Source organism: Triticum aestivum, chromosome 3D (genome assembly GCF_018294505.1).
Source record: "Triticum aestivum cultivar Chinese Spring chromosome 3D, IWGSC CS RefSeq v2.1, whole genome shotgun sequence".
In the NCBI taxonomy this organism is placed as follows: domain Eukaryota; kingdom Viridiplantae; phylum Streptophyta; class Magnoliopsida; order Poales; family Poaceae; genus Triticum; species Triticum aestivum.
Genome location: NC_057802.1, coordinates 496172156 through 496192897, shown reverse-complemented (window position 1 = coordinate 496192897; position 20742 = coordinate 496172156). Strand labels below are relative to the sequence as shown.

Genomic DNA, 20742 nt, shown 5'->3' with positions numbered 1-20742 from the left:
CATCATCGTTAGAGCATTGTCCCGAAAAAAAAGGAAAAAAAAAGAAGAAAGGCCAAATAAAAAAAGAAAGGCCCAAAAAAGAAAAGAAAAAGGAAAAAAAGAAAAAGAAAAAAGGGACAATGTTACTATCCTTTTCCACACTTGTGCTTCAAAGTAGCACCATGATCTTTATGATAGAGAGTCTCTTATTTTGTCACTTTCATATACTAGTGGGAATTTCTCATTATAGAACTTGGCTTGTATATTCCAACAATGGGCTTCCTCAAATGCCCTAGGTCTTCGTGAGCAAGCAAGTTGGATGCACACCCACTTAGTTTCTTTTGTTGAGCTTTCATACATTTATAGCTCTAGTGCATCCATTGCATGTCAATCCCTACTCCTTGCATTGACATCAATTGATGGGCACCCCCCTAGCCCGTTGATTAGCCACGTCAATGTGAGACTTTCTCCTTTTTTGTCTTCTTCACACAACCCCCATCATTATATTCTATTCCACCCATAGTGCTATATCCATGGCTCACGCTCATGTATTGCGTGAAAGTTGAAAAAGTTTGAGATTACTAAAGTATGAAACAATTGCTTGGCTTGTCATCGGGGTTGTGCATGATGAGAGCATTCTTGTGTGACGAAAATGGAGCATGACCAAACTATATGATTTTGTAGGGATGAACTTTCTTTGGCCGTGTTATTTTGAGAAGACATGATTGCTTAGTTAGTATGCTTGAAGTATTATTATTTTTATGTCAATATTAAACTTTTATCTTGAATCTTTCGGATCTGAACATTCATGCCACAATAAAGAAAATTACATAGAAAACTATGTTAGGAAGCATTCCACCAAAAATTCCGTTTTTATCATCCACCTACTCGAGGACGAGCAGGAATTAAGCTTGGAGATGCTTGATACGTCTCCAACGTATCTATAATCTTTGATTGTTCCATGCTATTATATTATCTGTTTTGGATGTTTAATGGGCTTTATTATACACTTTTATATTATTTTTTGGGATTAACCTACTAACCAAAGGCCCAGTGCAAATTGTTGTTTTTTGCCTATTTCAGTGTTTCGCAGAAAAGGAATATCAAACGGAATCCAAACGGAATGAAACCTTCGGGAGAATCGTTTTTGGAACAAACGCAATCCAGGAGACTTGGAGTGGATGTCAAGGAAGCAACGAGGCAGCCATGAGGTAGGAGGGCGCGCCCAGGGGGGTAGGCGCGCCCCCCACCCTCGTGGGCCCCTCGTGGCTCCACCGACCTACTTCTTTCTCCTATATATACTCATATACCCCGAAAACATCCAGGAAGACCACGAAACCCTATTTCCACCGCCGCAACCTTCCGTACCTGTGAGATCCCATCTTGGGGCCTTTTCCGGCGCTCTGCCGGAGGGGGAATCGATCACGGAGGGCTTCTACATCAACACCATAGCCTCTCCGATGATGTGTGAGTAGTTTACCACAGACCTTCGGGTCCATAGTTATTAGCTAGATGGCTTCTTCTCTCTATTTGGATCTCAATACAAGTTCTCCTTGATCTTCTTGGAGATCTATTCGATGTAATAACTTTTTGCGGTGTGTTTGTCGAGATCCGATGAATTGTGGGTTTATGATCAAGTTTATCTATGAACAGTATTTGAATCTTCTCTGAATTGTTATATGCATGATTTGATATCTTTGCAAGTCTCTTCGAATTATCAGTTTGGTTTGGCCTACTAGATTGATCTTTTTTGCAATGGGAGAAGTGCTTAGCTTTGGGTTCAATCTTGCGGTGCTCGATCCCAGTGACAGCAGGGGAAACGAAATGTATTGTATTGTTGCCATCGAGGATAAAAATATGGGGTTTATATCATATTGCTTGAGTTTATCCCTCTACATCATGCCATCTTGCCTAATGCATTACTCTGTTCTTATGAACTTAATACTCTAGATGCATGCTGGATAGCGGTCGATGTGTGGAGTAATAGTAGTAGATGCAGAATTGTTTCGGTCTACTTGACACGGACGTGATGCCTATATACATGATCATGCCTAGATATTCTCATAACTATGTGCTTTTCTATCAATTGCTCGACAGTAATTTGTTCACCCACCGTGGTATTTGCTATCTTGAGAGAAGCCATAGCCTCTCCGATGAAGTGTGAGTAGTTTACCTCAGACCTTCGGGTCCATAGTTATTAGCTAGATGGCTTCTTCTCTCTTTTTGGATCTCAATACAATGTTCTCCCCCTCTCTTGTGGAGATCTATTCGATGTAATCTTCTTTTGCGGTGTGTTTGTTGAGACCGATGAATTGTGGGTTTATGATCAAGATTATCTATGAACAATATTTGAATCTTCTGAATTCTTTTATGTATGATTGGTTATCTTTGCAAGTCTCTTTGAAATATCAGTTTGGTTTGGCCTACTAGATTGATCTTTCTTGCAATGGGAGAAGTGCTTAGCTTTGGGTTCAATCTTGCGGTGTCCTTTCCCAGTGACAGTAGGGGCAGCAAAGCACGTATTGTATTGTTGCCATCGAGGATAACAAGATGGGGTTTATATCATATTGCATGAGTTTATCCCTCTACATCATGTCATCTTGCTTAAAGCATTACTCTGTTCTTATGAACTTAATACTCTAGATGCATGCTGGATAGCGGTCGATGTGTGGAGTAATAGTAGTAGATGCAGGCAGGAGTCGGTCTACTTGTCTCGGACGTGATGCCTATATACATGATCATACCTAGATATTTTCATAACTATGCTCAATTCTGTCAATTTCTCAACAGTAATTTGTTCACCCACCGTAAATACTTATGCTCTTGAGAGAAGCCACTAGTGAAACCTATGGCCCCCGGATCTATTTTCCATCATATTAATCTCCCGTCAATTAGTTATTTCTGTCACCGTTTATTTTGCAATCTTTACTTTTCAATCTATACAACAAAAATACCAAAAATATTTATCTTATTATCTCTACCAGATCTCACTTTTGCAAGTGGCCGTGAAGGGATTGACAACCCCTTTATCGCGTTGGTTGCAAGGTTCTTATTTGTTTGTGCAGGTACTAGGAGACTTGCGTGTAACCTTCTACTGGATTGATACCTTGGTTCTCAAAAACTGAGGGAAATACTTACGCTACTTTGTTGCATCACCCTTTCCTCTTCAAGGGAAAACCAACGCATGCTCAAGAGGTAGCAGCAGGGGGTTCCCACCGGGCTGTCTGAGCTTTCCAGGTGCTTTCCATCATGCAGTACTTCTGTACTATGTGTGCCAAATCTATAAAGTGCTGTCTGCGGCGGCGATTGAGGGCATTGAGAATTCCCTCATCCATACAATTACGGCAAAAAATTGAAACCGCGTCGTCGTTGCAGCAATCTTTAATCTTGTTTTTAACAAGGAGGAATCTGGCCCAGAAGTGATGGACTGTTTCCTGAGGTTGCTGCCGTACATACATTAGGTCACATATGTCTGGAGGGCCTGAATTACTTGGTGAATATTGACTGTGGTGGGTGGGCAGGCTAAAATTCGAATCCCGACCCACGATTGGGTCCGGAGATTGAAGAATCTCTGAGGTCACCAGTTCAGGATCAGGAAGGTCCTGGTGACTTCCGGGCTCAGTGCCTGATCCTATGTTCGGTGGACATGAAGTCTCTTCCCAAGGATGGGTATCCGGCTCGATGGGCTCGGGAATCCGAACATAGCTGGTTCTTAACTTAGGGGAAGAAGCGTCCTCGGCTCGTTCCTCAACGACCGCTACCAGATGGGTGATCGGTGGGGACTTGATCTCCCTTTGATCGGGTTTAAGCCCAATCCGATTATAGTCTGGTGCGACCCCCTGGGCGGCGATGCGATCTAGCAGCTCGTTCAAAGACGAGACATCTGTCGGATCCATCTTTTCGGAGTGTTCGAGGCTGATGCGGAGATGATGTTTGGCGATTGTGGGGGCCGCCGTTGGCTTAACGGCCGAGCGAGCGCCCATGGTAAAACCGCCGAGCTGGAGGACCTGTCCTGGAGTTAGGGTCCTTCCAGAAGTAATATCGTCATTAATGACAAGGCGAGCCATCGATCTTTCTATCGACAACACAAAGGAACTCTCAATGAAAGCACCAATGTCGGTGTCAAAGCCGGCCGATCTCAGGTAGGGGGTCCCAAACTGTGTGTCTGAGGATCGAAGGTAACAAAGGACAAAGGGGACACGATGTTTACCCAGGTTCGGGCCCTCTTAATGGAGGTAAAACCCTACGTCCTGCTTGATTCTCTTTGGTGAGTATAGGGGTTACAAGAGTTGATCTACCCCGAGATCGTAATGGCTAAACCCTAGCCGTCTAGCCTATGTAAATTATGATAGCCTCTACGGACTAAACCCTCCGGTTTATATACACACAGGAGGGGCCTAGGGTTGTACAGGGTCGGTTTGTGGAGGAAGGAAATTACATATACAGACACCAATCTTGCCGTCCACGCATAGGAGAGTCCTAACCAGACACGGGGGAAGGTCTTCCTCCTTGTATCTTCACGGCCCATCAGTCCGGCCCATATTAAATAGTCCGGACACCCGAGGACTCCCTAGTCCAGGACTCCCTCAGCGCCGGATAGATCAAATCGGTGGGGCCGAGTTTGACTTTGGGTTTTGGACATATTTGGAATGAGAAAGTGGTTGAGGGCTTTGGAATATGTATGATAATGATGAACGGTGACTGAGCCACAAATACTGTGTCAGCTATATGATCATGCAAAGCAATATGCCAATGAATGTTCAAGTCATGTATATGATGATGATGGAAGTTGCATGGCAATATATCTCGGAATGGCTATGAAAATGCCATAATAGGTAGGTATGGTGGCTGTTTTGAGGAAGATATAAGGAGGCCTATGTGTGATTGAGTGTATCATATTACGGGGTTTGGATGCACTGGCGAAGTTTGCACCAACTCTGGAGGTGAGAAAGGGCAATCAATGCGGTCGCCAGCACCACATCCTCAAGCTCAATGCGGAATCGCTGGCCGCGGCGGCCGCCCAGCACGATCGACTACAAAGGGGATACCTTCTCTCCTCCCCAGCTAGACCCACGACGCCACAGCTCAACTGGCGTGTCATCGTATGCTAGCGTGTCACCAAAATAACCGGCTGCCATGTGACGTGATATCTAGTAGAAGCATAATTATATGATGATGTCTGTCTGTGTGGGGATCTGTCTTACGCACACTCATTTGGAATCCTAGTACTACCCAGCTAGATAATGTTCGCCAGCGACGTCGCGATGGTCGGCCGATTTGCGGCGCTCGACAGCGAGAATACGATCAATGTCTGTCGATATTACTATTCGTCAGTTTAGGAGTCTGCACCTTTTTCTTTCCCGCCCCTCGTACGAGAGGGTCGAGGAGTTGACCCTGCTGGTCCTTTTTTTTGTCTTTTGAAAAAGGCACTGCCGGGAGAGCGGCGATTTGGTACCCCGGCTCACATGAGCCCGAGCATGAATAGTACCGCGATTTGAAATAGAAAAAAGTTTAAAAAATTCATTTTTTTTTAGTGCAGGATGCTTCTAAGCGTGAACTTCGTGCAAAATTTTGTGAAGTTTCGACATTCGAGGAGCTCGTGGCATAAAAAGACAAGTTTCGGATGTCTAAGAACATCTCCAATAGATGGTCCAAAATTTGGCGGTCCAAAAAGGAGATGTAAAATTTGAACCGCCAAAAAATGTGTTTTGAAGCTCCGAAAAAGCTCAACTCCAACAGATGATCCAAATTAATGGTTCAAAAAAGCAACTTTAATAGATGGTCCAAAATAAAGATGTAAATTTCTTAAACAGAGTTTATTCGTCAGTTTAGGAGTTTGCACCCTTTTCTTTCCCGCTGCTCGTACGAGAGCGTCGAGGAGTTGACCCTGCCGGTCCATTTTCTTCTTTTGGTCTTTTGAAAAAGGCACCGCCGGTCCAAATTAACACAGACGTGAAGGGACCAAGAAACTCACATGCGAAAAGAGGATCCCAAAGCAAGCAGTGATTAAGCACGGTACATATTTTGATTTTTTTTTCGAAATGGACATGAACTCATATGTACTTTCGGCCAAAAGAACAAAATTACGTGCCATGTGTGGAGACGTACGTTCAGGGTCGATCCTCTGCGACTGAGTTGCAGGCTCGTCGCGTCTCATAGTCTGATGGCAACTTTATTATGGTTAATTCGCAGTAATGAACTCGTCCAATACTTCAGGCTGTACAACTTTTTTTTTGTTTAATACTCCAGATGCTAAAGAGAAGTCAATTCGGACGAGGGGATGAAGCAAAGTAACATGCTATCATTCGCCGGCGAATGGAGATATTCCTTGGATTTCCTAAAAATAAAGGGAGATATTCGTTGATGTGCAAGCTCACGCGTCGTCGCCGAACTTCCGGTCGTTCTCACCACGGGAGTACATTTGCTGTGACCCTTGCGAATCGTCGGGTTGGAGGAACGAATATATACAGCACGGCGGTGAATCGGCCCCAGGTGTGTAGTGGAGCTTTACTTTGTGAGAGAGCATCTCCACTCGTTCGCCCCCGACATAGGCCGGTGCTCTTTCGGCCGCTCGCCCAGCGATTTTTAGGTCCTGGGGGCGATTTAGGTCCCAGCCACGTCCCCAGGTGCGGCCTCCAAGGCGTCACAAATTCAAACTTGGTCCATTCCCCCACCCAAAAAACGCCACAAATCCGGCGATCAGCGCCACAGTTCAGCGATCACCTTGCTAAAGTTCGGCGTGCAAAAGGAAAGACGGACGCGTAGGCAATGCATCAAACGGCGGTGTCGGCCTCCAGCGTCGAAGGAGTCGGCGTGCGAGGGCTGGTCGGCGTCGGCGCGGCTTCTGTGCTGAGCATCGTCGAGGCATCATCGCTCGGGTTTGGCGGCGGCGTTGGCGTCGGCGTGGGAGTTGGCGCCGCGGTCGACGGCATCTGGTTCAGGATGAGGCCACGCTCCACCAGGTACCATGCCTTGAGCTGCTCGTCGTCGCTCCGGAGCATGTCCATGCCCCCCATCAGGAAAGCCAGGTCGGTGTTCCTCTTATTCGCGGCGACGTTGGTCTGGAGCAGGTCGAGCTTGACGGCGCTGTTTGTCATCAACGCCGACCACCGCGCCTCGATTTTCTCTTCCCGCTGGGCGGCCCGGGTCTGGGCGTCGGCGAGGCAATGCTCGATGGACTCTTGCACACGCGCGGTGGCCGACTCGGTGTGTTTCCCCGTCTTGGCCCTTTTGTTGCCGTTCGGGCGTCCGGCGTCGGCGTGTCCGGCCTATACGTCTCTTTGGCCTTGGCGAGGGTGCGCCGGACTTTTGCCCACTTCTCGCACTTCTCGATCTGGGGAAGACGTGGAGGTACTTGAAATCTTGGTCGGTGCTACTATCCTGGCGATACATGGCGAACATCCACACCATCTGCGCCGAGGAACAACAGTCGGCGATGCACATGGCGAAAAGAAATGGTAGAGACCGGCATGCCATACCTGACCCTCGATGCTAGCGCCGCTCTCCGGGCGAGCCGATATCTCCTCGACCATCCCATGCCATTTGTTGCATGCCATTTGGATGAGCCCCCAATGGTTCGCCATAGCCTTCGAGCCGCGCTGCATGTAGACGCCTTTGAAGTAGGGGTCGATGAGCTTGCGCTCGTCGAACTCGGCCTTGATGCACTCCCAATACGTGTCGACGCTCTAGTTCGTGCCGGTGATCGGGTCGAGGCAGACGACTTCCCACGCTTCGGCGAGGCACTCGTCCTCCTTGGACGCCCACTTGACGCGCGGCTCGCCGGTCCTGGCCGCTCGCTTCTTCTTCTTCCCTTTCCTCGTCGGAGCAGGCACCGGCTCCTCCTCCTCCTCCTCTGGCTCCTCCACGCCGTAGTCGAGCTCGCCGTCCATGTCGCCGTTGAGGTCCATTGTATCAACTTGGACAGTGAACCCGGGGGAGGCGGCGGCGACGGCCGAGCCGGTCGTGATGATGTCGTCCATGTCAGCCTCCGTCGCGTCGGTGTCGCCGAGATGCAACGAGAAGGCTTATGAGAACAGCAGCGCGCCACAGCAGAGAGGTGGCGTCGGGTAGGCTGCTACGGCTGGCGGCGAGTAGGTGTATCGGGGGTATTACACGCCGACGAAGGCGGACGAGGGCGTGCGCTGGGCCGGGTGACCATGTGGGAAGGTGATGTTGGGGTTGAACCAGCCGTCCGCATCGCCGTCGGCGTAGCCCGGCGACGGCGTGCAGCCCCAGGGTTGTGGCGACGCCGAGAAGCCGGCCGGAAACCCAACGCTTTGCTGGCTCCAGGACGCGTAGGGGCCGTGGCCGCCGGGTGGATTCAACATCCCCGAGTGAGCCGCCTCGGCTTCTTCGGCCGCGCGATCCGCCTGCTCTGCCACCGCCGCAGCCGCGAGCGCCGCCCTGTCCCGGGCCTTCTTGGCGTTGGCCCTGTTCCGCCGGTCGGTGGTGAGAGCCTCCCGGCGCTGAACTTCTGCCTTCTAGTCGGCGTTAGACATGCCCGGGGGCTTGGACGGCGGCGCCCTCCGCTTCCTCTGCTTCGGCTGGGTGGTGGCGGCGGCGGCATCCATCGCGGCGCGGGGGCCGCGTACTTCTTCGGCGGCATGGCGGCCGACTGGAGGGGAGGAGGAGATTGGCGGGAGGAATAGAGAATGGGAGGAAAGCCGAGTGGGAAAGCGGGGGAAAACGGCGGAAAAATGGCCTCCTCTCGCCGACAGAGCGGCCCCACGCCCCTTTTCGCTTCGGCCGGCGACCCCCGGGCACTTGGGTTCGGCTCGGGTTCGCCGGCTATTATTTCGGCCCAAACCGGCGCTAAATGAGATTCTGGGGCGTGACTGAGCCGATTTTTAGGCGTCGGCGTTAAAAAAAACCTTGTGAGGCTGTTGGGGGCGTGGCTGAAGATGCTCAGAAACACCGAATTGATTACCCTAAAAAAGGATTAATCACACACCGTGTCAAGAGTTAACTTTATGCGATTCGGCTTGTCTATGAAAGACTAGAGTGCTTCATCAGCAAGAGAATACTTTCAAAAAAATAGTCTAGAGAATATTTTTTTCCAGATAACTAGAAAAAACATTACTCGCTCCAAATGTCCACTTTTTTTTAAAAAAGAAAGAAATATCCACTTTGTTAAGATGGGACGGCCTAAGCTCACCACATTTGAAACTGCAACAGGACCATTTTAGCCCATATGTTAGATGGGCTTTCGCAAAATCCGAACAGCGTTTTCAGTTTCTTTCGGCCCCTTATCCACATCCGCAACCCCCACATCCCCTTCCCACCGAATCCAGCACCATGCCATTGCCGCTGCCCGCCGTGGGCACGGTCCCCGCGTCGGCGATAGCTCCGGTCGCCGCCGCCGCGGCAGCAGCACCCCTTAGGTACCGTCCCATACGACTCCGCGCATCTCCCTCGACGGTTTCCTCCCCTTCAACCTCTGCGATCTCCAGCCCGCCGCCCCCGCCGTCTGCGAGGCATTCCCGCAAACACCTGGCGGGCAGAGGCGACGCCCCGGCGAGGCCCTCAAAGGGCCGGGTGTTCTTCCTCGACGTCAACCCGATATGCTTCCGCGGATCCCAGCGTAGCCTCAGCGCCTTCGCGCGCTGGCTCGCGCTCTTCTTCACGCACGTCAGCCTCCGCGACCCCGTTGTCGCTGTGAGTACACCCCAGACCCCACATAGGAGTTGTTTTGTGTTTTCAGTGAATTCTTAATTCTACCTCGATGTGCTAGGTCTTTGATGGGGCAGGCGGGAACGAGTACCGGAGGCGGCTGCTGCCGTCCTACAAAGCGCACCGGACTCGCGGCGTAGGCACCGGTGCCGATTCACGCGTGGTTGACGTGCTCCGCGAGTGCAATGTTCCGGTGGGTGGACCAGAGATGACAGACACAGTTGTGTTAATTGCGCAATCCACAATGCTCTCTTTGTCACAATTCTTTCTGATCCTAATGCTTTTGTGAGCGGCAAACTCAGGTTGTGCAAGTCGATGGATACGAGGCAGATGATGTAGTGGCTACCTTGACAGAGCAAGTATTACAGAAAGGTTATAGAGTTGTCATTGCCTCACCAGACAAGGACTTCAAGCAGTTGATATCTGAAGATGTTCAGTTAGTTATGCCCATTCCTGAGATTGGCCGATGGTCCTTTTATACGCTGAGGCATTATGTTGCACAATACAAGTGCGATCCAACTGTAGATTTGAGCCTCAGTGAGTATATATCTTGTACAATAATCTGCAACTGTTCATTTTTTGTTTTCATTACTTGCAGTCGGGTTTTACCTTTTCAACTTATCAATTAGAAGTTATGTTGTGTAGGATGCTTTATGGGTGATGAAGCGGATGGTGTTCCCGGAATCCAGCACCTGGCTCCTGGTTTTGGTCGCAAGACTGCAGTGAAACTACTGAACAAACATGGTTCATTAGAAAACCTACTTAATACAGCTGCAGTTAGAACGGTAGGCAAGGAGTATGCCCAGGATGTTCTAGTCAAGCATGCAGATTACTTGCGGAAAAACTATGAAGTTCTCAGCTTGAAGAGGTATGAAGTTTTTAAAACAACATGCAAGCAAAACTTTACATTTGATCATATCCATATCTTGGCACATATATACAGTAAATAGCTTCATGTACTATTAGGGCATGGCGCTTGCCTTCTATTTCTTTACCAAGCAAGTGTGCAAATGTAGTAGCATACTGGAAGTATGGTTACAGTCTTATCGATATGTCTTTACAATAATGTTGAACTGAATTCTTGGTGGGGTTTGAAAAAATGAGTCGCTACTTTCTCCTCAAACAGGGATGTAAATGTTCAGCTTGATGACAGATGGTTATCAGCGAGGGACACTTGTAATGACACCAGTGTGTTATCTGACTTCATTCTTAAATTCAGCAAAGGATAGAAGCTAAATGGCAGGTAAAAAGAATATGGCACCAATTCTGCTTCTTCCTCTCAAGCTCTATTTACCATCAGACTATCAGTTAAAAAAAGGGTTTCAATAGTTAGATGAGGCAGTCTATTGACAAGTTTCTTGGTAAGAGTATTTTTGTCACAGATCATTGCTTGTAATATACTGAAATTGAAGTGTTCTTGGAATGGTCATTTAATGCATAAATTTAGTCGTACAATCATAAGCACCTTGGCTGCAAGCAGGAAAGCTTGGGGAGTCTCTTTTGATGTCCTGGAACAAACTGAGAGTAGTACATTGTTGTATGAACTGAGTAGGAAGTTGTTCTGAGAATTCTGGTAGCTGCCGGTTGCTGTCTACTCCCTCCGTTCTTAAATATTTGTTTTTCTAGAGATTTCAACAAGTGACTGCATACGAAGCAAAATGAGTGAATCTACACTTTAAAATATGCCTATATATATCCGTATGTGGTAGTCCATTTGAAATCTCTAAAAAGACAAATATTTAGGGACGGAGGGAGTATCATTTAACAGGAGGGCCTTTAATGTTATCACAGTTTGCAGCACAGGCACTCAAACTATTATTGTTGGTTTCCAGAGTCGTTCAGGCTGCAAACATGTCAGGAAACAGTGTCCTTGTGGAACGAACTGTTGTGTGGTTTCGGTTATACTGGCATTACTCAGTGTGTGTTTATGGCAATTCTAGGTTTCAGAGCTGGAACGAGCAGAGACCGTGTCTAACCAACCCACGCTGCTTTCATCTCGTCGAACGAGAAGGTGATGCTGGCTACAAGATGCGGAGATGTGGTCCAGGAGCAGGCCAGTACTAGTACGTGTGCAGCGTCACAGTGACCCATCGTCTCACCCGAAGACGGGCACCGGACATGCTATCTCAGCTTTTTTGTCATGCTAGTAGCATATCTTAAAGGAGCCAACAAAGATTCAATTCAAGAAGGGAGAGCATCTGCAGGCAGAGATCTGATCTGATCTGATCTGATGTAATGTAATCCTCGGATGCTACTACTCGCTGCTGCTAATTGAATACTGCGTGTGTTGGTCTCGCTTCGTGGGACGCTGGCCAAATCTAGCGAGGCTTTGTTGTGGCATCGGATGACCACCAGGCTAGACTGCGTATGATAAATCTGCTCTGCTTGTTTGTAGTAGTAGTACGTAGCTTTTTCTTTCGTTGATTGATTGATTCAGTTTGATAATGGAGAATTTCACGACGGGCCCGCGGGAACGGGAAGCTATGGAATGATTCGGAAAGAGCATCTTGCTCCCTCGAAAAGCATGGCCTGGGCCTGTGGATCTCCGGGACTTGATCGCTCCTGACATGTGCAAAGGCTCCAAAAAACGGCAGCGCGGACGGTGGAGCATCGGTCTTGCGACCGTTGCCATCGAAATGGAATCCAAGGTCCAGCCTAGGAACGGATTCAAATGCTACCCCGTTCTAAAGAATCTAGCTGAGGCTGAAGGGTCACTGGTTCAGCTACTTGACCTTCTGAGGCAGTAGAGTAAGACAGGATCTGTTTCAGAATGCTGTCTGTTTTCCCCTTCATGTTTCTCCATGGTGCTCTGCTCCGGCATAAAATGACCTACCAACACTATACTGTTACCGACCAGGGAATTTGTTATGGTTTGCAGCTGGTTTCAGCAAACATGATTACTGGAGTGAGCTAGCAGCGCTTTTCCCGGTTCCCCAGATACTGGAGGAGTGCTGCACTTTGGATTTCATTCATTCACACTCCGATCTTCACTGCATACGAGTAGCTTTTTACACTTTCCTTCATCTTATCTGCGAGTGTCCTGGCTCTTCGGATCCTGACGGCACGGCAGATATGGCTGACCCAAAACGTGCTCTAGCCAGTGCTTAATAATCGGAAAGCTCGTACGCTCACCTTCATCTCAGCATGTGTGCATGTGTCGTGTTCTATTCTCTCTGCCCTACTACGTTGTTTTTTCACGTCGATATATATAAAGATCCAAAGATTGGACGGAGCGCTAAGCCCTAGTCACCCCGAGCTACGCCGCTCCCGCCTGATCAGTTCATTCTCGCAGCAGTACCACGGGCGGGCCGCTGTTGGGCTGGTCCCGATCCAAGGAATCCGATGGCGATGGGGTTCGCCGCACATGGGTGTCCGCCATGTTGGCTGTTGCACTCCTGCTGGGTCCTGCCCCGCCGCGCGCTGCGCGTGATCTGCGGTGCCACGTCGGGGCATCGGCGCGCCGTTCCGGCCAAGGTTTTGGCCGGACCTGCGGCATCCGCCGTCGTGGCGCCGGTCGATCCAAACGCCGTCGCCCTTGTCACGCGGTCGGGAGGAGGGTGACCACATGATACCCACCCGGCCCCCACGTCTCGTCTGCTCCTGCGTTTTCCTCCGATCGCGCAGGCCTGGCGCGTGCGCGGCGCGCGAGGTGAGCGGCGAACCGGGAAGTGACGAGCGCAACGGGAAGCCGTGCAGTGCAGTTCACGCTTCCTTGTGGAGTTACAGTCTACGGTCCCTCCCTCCCAACTCCCACACATCTACGTCTACTCCCCGGATACGGTGGAGCAGCACGCGTGCACGGTGGTGTACGAGCGGCGTGCTCCATGGCCGATGGCCCCGGCCGGTTCCGGCTTGGTCCCGGGCACCCACCGGGAGGAGCCCAGTCCGGACCGGTCCATTCCAACTACATGCACGAATGATGCGCTCACGGCGGGGACCCCGAACGCGATGCACGGGGACAAATTAGTAGCGCAGGGACTCGACTACTAGGGAGCGATCCGTGTACCGCGTTCGTCCTCCCAACGTGATCGATCATCGCTGATCGCTTCCCTCGATCTCTCGCCCACTAGGAACTTGAAGATCCAAGCACAAATGCATACACGGCCCCCACTCGCTCTGGAACGACATGGCCACGCAGGCCAAGCAGAGTGACTGACGCAGCGAACAGAAAGTTTCGGAGCGTGGAGCCATGCCCCGCTGCCCTGGAGCTCGTCGTGCTCACTCAGCCAGCCCTGCCGGCGGCTGCAGGGACCATCATTTTTATATTTCTATTCCCTACTTCCATCTATATAGGTCCTAATGTGTTTTTCAAGACAGCCTTTGACTATTGATAAAACTAATAATACATGAGATGTATAATGTGAAAATTATATCATTGGAAGCTGCTTTCACATACGAATTTGACGGTATGCTTCGTGTAACTTGCATGTCATATATTATTGCTCTAACACTTGATCAAAGTTAGCCTCGAAAAACGATTAGACCCTATATAGATGGAAACTTGATCAAAGTTAGCCTCGAAAAACGATTAGACCCTATATAAATGGAAGGAGGGAGTAGTAATTTTGCCTCTGGAATTGGCCTATGGCATGGAACTGCACTGGGCTGGTTCACGGCGGCCTCGCCCCGACAATGAAGCAAGCCCACGGCTCCGACAGCCAAGCACGCGTGCCCGTGTCCTCATCGCCATGGGCAAGGCGGCAAGATGAAGGTCGGTAAATAGTTCCGGAGTAGTGGCATTTAACCCTGCCCCGCGACCCAACCAGGCAGCACCGGACAAGACAACACCGATAGCACGAGGTCGAAATAAATTTGCCTCCCGCCTGCCACGAGTAGTGGCATTTAACCAGCCATCCGATCTTCGGCCATGGCAACAATCTGGCATCCGCATATGGAGGCGGAGGGCGACACGTCCCGGTGGCCCTGAATAAATGTGGCACGCGATCGTCACACACGACATTGGTGCATGTCCGTCCGTCCGTCCATGACACCGCCTAGTAGAGAGGATCGTCGCCAAGCCGCAACCAAAACGGGCCCTATGTCTTGCTCGCCTTTGTTTGCCAAAGCCCTTTGCCGGGCATGCAAAGAGCAGTAATCACAGCGCGTCAGTGCCAAAAATGCACCAAAGCCCTCCCCTCCCGTCCTTCGATGAAAGTTGCTACAGTCACAAGAAAGAAATTCGACTATACAAAGCGGCACATGGCCGGCCCTGCCCATGGTGAGGACGGACGGACATGACCTGAGGAGGAGGAGGGGCTGCGTGCCCTTTTGGTCCTTGCCTCGGGTATTTTACTGGCCGCTGCCGCCGTGGTCAAAGGGAAAGGCGACTGCACAGTGCGCGCCGCACCGTTTGTTTATTCCGCGACACAGCTGGGGTTGGGCCTTCGGCGTCGTTTTTCCCTTCGGTTTCCGCGGGTTGTTTCGGGGGACACGACACGGTGACTGCCTTGGAACCGGGCCGGCTCCTCCGCCCCCGCTGGATGATAGATGGATGTTCTTCCCACCCACGATTAGTTTATGCCCCCATCATTTCGTGACAGTACAGTAGCAGGGGAGGGGAGCACCAAACGCTTTCTTCTCCTTCTTAATTCGGCCTGCAGCCTTGTCCCACCCTCTTGCCGCCGCTTGCTTTCTCCTCAGCCCAGGCTGCCCAGGTATGTGATGTACTGCCAACAACGTCGTGTTACAAATGGCGTCCTTTTCATCCCCAGAAACGCTGAGCAGTGAATTTTGGGAGAAAACATGTCCCATGATCGCCTCGGCGCCAGATTGTCCGGAGTTGTTGAGCCACACCAATAACTTCGCCACAGATCCTGCCTTGCTGGAAATGAGCAACGCGGATCCGGACGTACAAGGAGAGGGCGCAACTGCTTCCTCTAACGAACAACAAGAGGCAGCGGAAATGAGGGGACGAACCGCACGTAACGAGAGTAACATGGGATTGATGAATGAATGATGGCAGCAGGTACTTCTAAATATAACATGTCCATGAGGATCCAGCCAGCGATTGCAACAATGTACAGACAAATTTACAGAGCAGCAGCAGATTGTATCATCCATTTTTCTCCTCTTGCCCTACCCTCAACAACCATCACGATGCCATTATATCATCCCATCCATACCAACCTTCCTCTCCCAACTACTGTACCGTCACAAAATCAAGCTCACTTTGGGTTTTTAATTTTAATAATTAAACAAATGCGGGAATGCGAACCAAAAACCACAAAACCAATGGAATCAAAGAACAAAAACCAAAAAGGCGGTTTATCTTCTTCTTCTTCTTCTTCTTCTATCATCATCAGGGACTGACTCCAATGGTGGTCATGGAATGTCGGCCTCAACGGACTCGCCGGTGCTGCACTTCACCTTGGATCTGTAGAGGAGCTTCTTCTTCTTCGACGCGGCGTTGCTGACCGTGAGCACGATCTTGCCGGCCTCGCCGGCCTTGAAGCTGCCCTTCATGATGGGCTCCTCATTCGCGGGGACCTTCCTTGTCTTCTGCACGATGACCGTGTACGCGCCCTCAGCGTCGGGGGTGAACTCCGCGCCGTGGCTGACCTCCCAGCCGAGCACCCGGAGCTCCCATACAATCGTTGAGTTCTACAATGGCAGATGGACAATTATATAAGTTTGAATGATCGATGCATCGGAGGATTTCATAAGCAAGCACTGATTCAGAATGCAAAGGAAAGGATGCCAAACCTCGGTGACAGGGATCTCAATGGTTTCTTTGGAAGAAGCTTTGATGGTGAGCTCGGTGACAGAGTCAGAGGTTGTGAAATCAGGGTCATCTTCCTTGAAGAGGCCTCCGAATTGGACGGGGACTTGCTCCGGCGCGATGTATCTGAATTTTGTTGAAGGAGTTGAACACCAATTGAGAACACAGTCCCTCCACGATCAAACAATAGAAGTGGAAATCACTGAATGTATATTGTGGACAGTACCTGAAAAGGGTCTCAGGGGACTTGGCCTGGCTGGCGAACACGAACTTGCTCTTGGTGCGCTGGGTGAGGAAAGGGCTCATCATTTTGTTGGCAGCGAGATACCACCATGGCACGTTGATGAACACCTGCATACATACCATGATCCAACCAAACTTATGATCCCATTCAACTGAAACTACTGTAATTAACTACAATTTGGCACAGTAAACCAATGCTACCACTTGGCCAATCCTGATCATATCAAAACTGGGAAAAGCATGAACAAAAGGAAAGATCCCCCAATTTGAGCTATGATGATTACTAAAGCCCACGCCAAAAGACATGAGTCAACTCAAGCCAGGACTCAAATTTGAAAGCATAAAGGTCTACCCTTTAGCGCAGTGCCCAAAGAACATGCTTTGGGCTCAATCATTCGCTCCCAACGTTAAACTGTGAACGGATAGAAACTGAATCTTCGGCACAAACAGCTAGCTACAGCTAAATTTTGAAGCGCACTGCCACAATGTTGGATCACAATCACTGCTGCAGCTGTGAGTAATTCAATGCCGGAGAGGAGCGTTACCTTCTTGGCGATGAACTCGGGGTAGTTGTCCTGGAGCAGGGCGACGGCCTGGCGGGTGACGGCGCGGTGCTTGCCGAGCATGGGCGGCGAGTTCTTGAGGTCGGTGACCTGCACCATGGAGCAGATGCCGCTGGGCGCGAAGTCCAGCTGCGACAGGATGCCGCGCTCCAGCAGCTGGATGCGCCACTTGAGGAACCGCTCGCGCTTCTCCTCGTCGCCGAACGCCTTCTCGTACACCTCCTTGTCCTGGAACTCGCCGTACACGTTGTAGCACACCGGGTGGCCCTCCCGGTCGGCGCCGCGGTAGAACACCACCTTCTCCAGCTCCGGGAAGGCCAGGTCGGCCTCCAGGAGCGACTCGATGCCGAAGCGCTTCCGCCACAGCACGGCGGACCGGAGCATCGCCATCGCCTCCTTCACCTTGAACTCCCGCGCGCGCAGGAACTTGAGCAGCACCGCGTCCGTGCGCTCGTCGTCGCCCACCAGCGGCACGCCCCAGATGAACACCGGCTCGGGCGCGGCTGCCTCCGCCTCCGGTTCCGGCGCCGCTGCCTGCTCTGTGGTGGTGGCGGCGGCGGCGGCCTCCTCGACCGGTTCCGCCGTCTTGGTGCCCTCCTCGGCGACCACGACTGCTTCCTCCTCCTTCTTTGGCTCGGCCGGCTTGGCCTCCTCGGCCTTGGGTTCCTCCTTGGCCGGCTCCTCGGCTGCTGCCTCGGCAGCGACCACGGCCTTGGGCTCCTCGGCTGCTGGCTCCGCCGCTGCCGCCTCGGCCTTGGCCGGCTCTTCAGCCTTGGGCTCCTCCTTGGCTGGTTCTTCCGCCTTGGCCGGCTCCTCGGTCTTGGCCTCCTCCTTGGCCGGCGCCTCCGTCTTGGTCTCCTCTGCGGCGGCCTCAGTCTTGGCCTTCGGCGGCGGCGGGGGAGGGGGCAGATTGAACTCACCGGCGGCGAGCGCGGCGACGATCAGCTCCTTGAACTCGTCGAGCGCCTTCTTCTCCGGGTCAGGCAGGTCGGCGACGAGGTTGCTCTCCTCCTTGAAAGAGCCGGTGGCCTCGACGGCGCCCCCGTCGTCGGCAACGGCGGCCGTCTCCTCGGCCTCCGCCTCCGCCGCGGGCTCCTCGGCCTTCTTCTCCACCTCCGCCGGCGCCTTCTCGGCGACGACCACCTCCGTGGCCGCGGCGGCGGGGGCGGCGGCGGCCTGTGGCTGCGGCTCCTCTGCCATCTCCGCGGGGTGTTTCAAGCTTTTGCGGTGAGAAAGATAGAGCAGGAGGGAGAGGGGGAGAGAGCACGGGAGGGAGGTAGAGAGAGAAAGCTTGGGGTGTTGTGCTGGGACTAGGGTTTGGGGAGGAGAGATATAGGGAGGGGGCGGAGGGCGGAGGCGGAGCAAGGCTGTCAGAGTGGGGAGGCCAGCTTTGCTCTTGCGCTGGCCGGACGGAAGAGGAGAACCGAACCAGAGCAAGGAAGGTGGCGCGCCCCCCGTGGGCCCCGCGTCATGCAACGGATTTGTTCCAATTAATGACGCGTTAATTGCGCTGATTTCTTTCTTGCTGGATGATTTGTTTTCTTGTGTCGAGTGGAAATGAAATGGACGGGGGCGGAGGTATCAGCGGCGACTGCGTATTACTCCCTTCGTTCTAGAATAGATGACTCAACTTTCTACTAACTTTAATATAATGTTGAGTTATCTATTTTTGAACGGAGGGATTACTACGTACTACCTCCGTTTCAAAATACATTGATTACACAACAATACAACATGTCTAATTCGGGGCTTTAAATTCATAGTTTTGTGCGAAGTGGATGGTTAGTTCCTTGTGACATAAGCAACCCATCAGGATTCAAGTCTTAAACTTGAAATTGATGGTTGCATTTTTCTAAACTTATTCTAGGCCTTCTGGCGATGTGTGTTTAGTGGGAGAAAATGTTTTCGTTGATTACGAAGGCGTTTGTGACGATCTTATCAATCTCAAGATGATGTGCCGGCTCAGCCTCTCGAGGTGCTCATAAGAGTAAGGTGTGCGTGCGTCATTCATAGAGGTGAGTGTATGTGTGTATGAGCATCTACATCTCTACTGTGTTTGGAAAAATCATAGCTTTGTGATACTCCAGTATTTTGTCTCATCGGCAAACTGAGGGGAGAAACCCTACCGGGCACCTTGACGGTATACCGGATTGTGGGTCACTCATCACATCTTCTTCTGGTCAGGTGGGCCGGCCGAGCACCCCATGTCGGTTGATCAGTGGGCCAAATTAGGAAGCCCGTGGCGTATAAAAGGAAGCCTCCCGAAGATTTGGTGGATACTCCATTTTCCCTAACCTAATCTCTCTCAACAAGTTTCTTCATGGATGTGCCAAACTGGGGGGGGGGGGTCCCTAGATACAGGAAGCTCCGTACCGCAGGTGCGGTAGTGGACTCTTCAGCGTGTGTGTGGGTCATCGTGGTCAACTTCTGTGGTGATGGAGTTGGAGGTGCGTGGTGGCGAGGTCCGTGTGCCAACGATAATAGACTCGGGTCGACCATCTTGCTGATCATGCATAATTCTCCGCCGTGGCTCGTCCACGGATCCGGTTCAACCATGTTTATGGTGTATGACTGATCCCTGGTCTCAAATCTTCATGTGGCGTCGCATGGTCCTTGTGGTGTGGGCTTTATCGAATGTTTGACAAAAAATAGGGGTATGCGTCTCACAAAACTACCACTTTTAAAAAAGTGACCGGAAACTACCATTTTTTAAATTTTGTGACTAAAAACTACCAAGTCGAGTTGATGACCATTTTAAGTGAGTTTCTAATAGTAGTGGCCCACATGTCAGGTGGACGGCCGCCCTAACAGCTAACGGCGCTCGCCTGGTGCCTGTTAGTGCCAATGCTTGGTCGCACCTGGTCAGACCAGGTCAAAGTCAGTCGACCTGCTCGCCCTTTCCCCACCGTCTCTCACTCTCCCTCGAGCTCACTCTCTGCTCTCCTCTCCTTCTCCTCGCACAACGGTAACGCTGCTAGCATGCCGTCGTGGCCCAACACCGACAAGAACTCCGACGAGGAGATGAGCAAGTTCAGCATCATGCATATGGAGTACTTTATAAGTCTGCCATGTCATTTCCTCTGCTGGGATTATGGTTAGGGTTTGAAGATAATTTGTTTTTTCATTTGAGTTCATATCTTTGAGCTGATGTCATATATATGTTTTTGTTGCTGCTACAGCAAACTCCTCACACTGTGGTGGACCCAAGTTTCTGTGGGCTTGTAGTTGAATCTAAGCCTAAGTGCATCCTGCACAGGCAGAGGCCAGGCAAGCTTGTGGCTTTTGAAGGCACTAACACAGGTGGGATATTCATAGGATGTGCTACTGAGGTAAGAAGATTTAGAGTTTGTGATTTGTTTGATTGATTTGGTGCTGCATAGTGGAAACAGAACACTGAATTTGTTGTTTGTTTTAGTCACTGTACTTTTGGTAGTGTTGTTCTGTATGTTACTGTGGTAATGTAATTGTAGTACAGAGGTGGTGTGGTGTTGATGTGTATGGATTTAGCACCTGAATTTGTTTGTAACTGAATTTAGCTTACGAAAATTTCACTGAATTTAGCTAACAATA

The 20742-nt window shown here is 50.8% G+C and overlaps 2 protein-coding genes across 2 annotated transcripts; one reads left to right on the top strand and one right to left on the bottom strand.

The window, feature by feature from the left end:
- Positions 1 to 9200: 9200 nt before the first annotated feature.
- Positions 9201 to 12042, top strand: LOC123079938 (5'-3' exonuclease). Its single transcript, XM_044502768.1, has 6 exons — positions 9201 to 9633; positions 9710 to 9841; positions 9951 to 10185; positions 10294 to 10516; positions 10775 to 10891; positions 11589 to 12042. The coding sequence occupies exons 1-5, from the start codon at positions 9274 to 9276 to the stop codon at positions 10875 to 10877; spliced, it is 1053 nt and encodes a 350-aa protein (XP_044358703.1). The 5' UTR covers positions 9201 to 9273; the 3' UTR covers positions 10878 to 10891; positions 11589 to 12042.
- Positions 12043 to 15597: 3555 nt separating this feature from the next.
- Positions 15598 to 18543, bottom strand: LOC123079937 (patellin-3). Its single transcript, XM_044502767.1, has 4 exons — positions 17155 to 18543; positions 16593 to 16717; positions 16351 to 16492; positions 15598 to 16248 (listed from the first exon to the last, which is right to left on the bottom strand). The coding sequence occupies exons 1-4, from the start codon at positions 18370 to 18372 to the stop codon at positions 15970 to 15972; spliced, it is 1764 nt and encodes a 587-aa protein (XP_044358702.1). The 5' UTR covers positions 18373 to 18543; the 3' UTR covers positions 15598 to 15969.
- Between the last annotated feature and the right edge of the window lie 2199 nt (positions 18544 to 20742).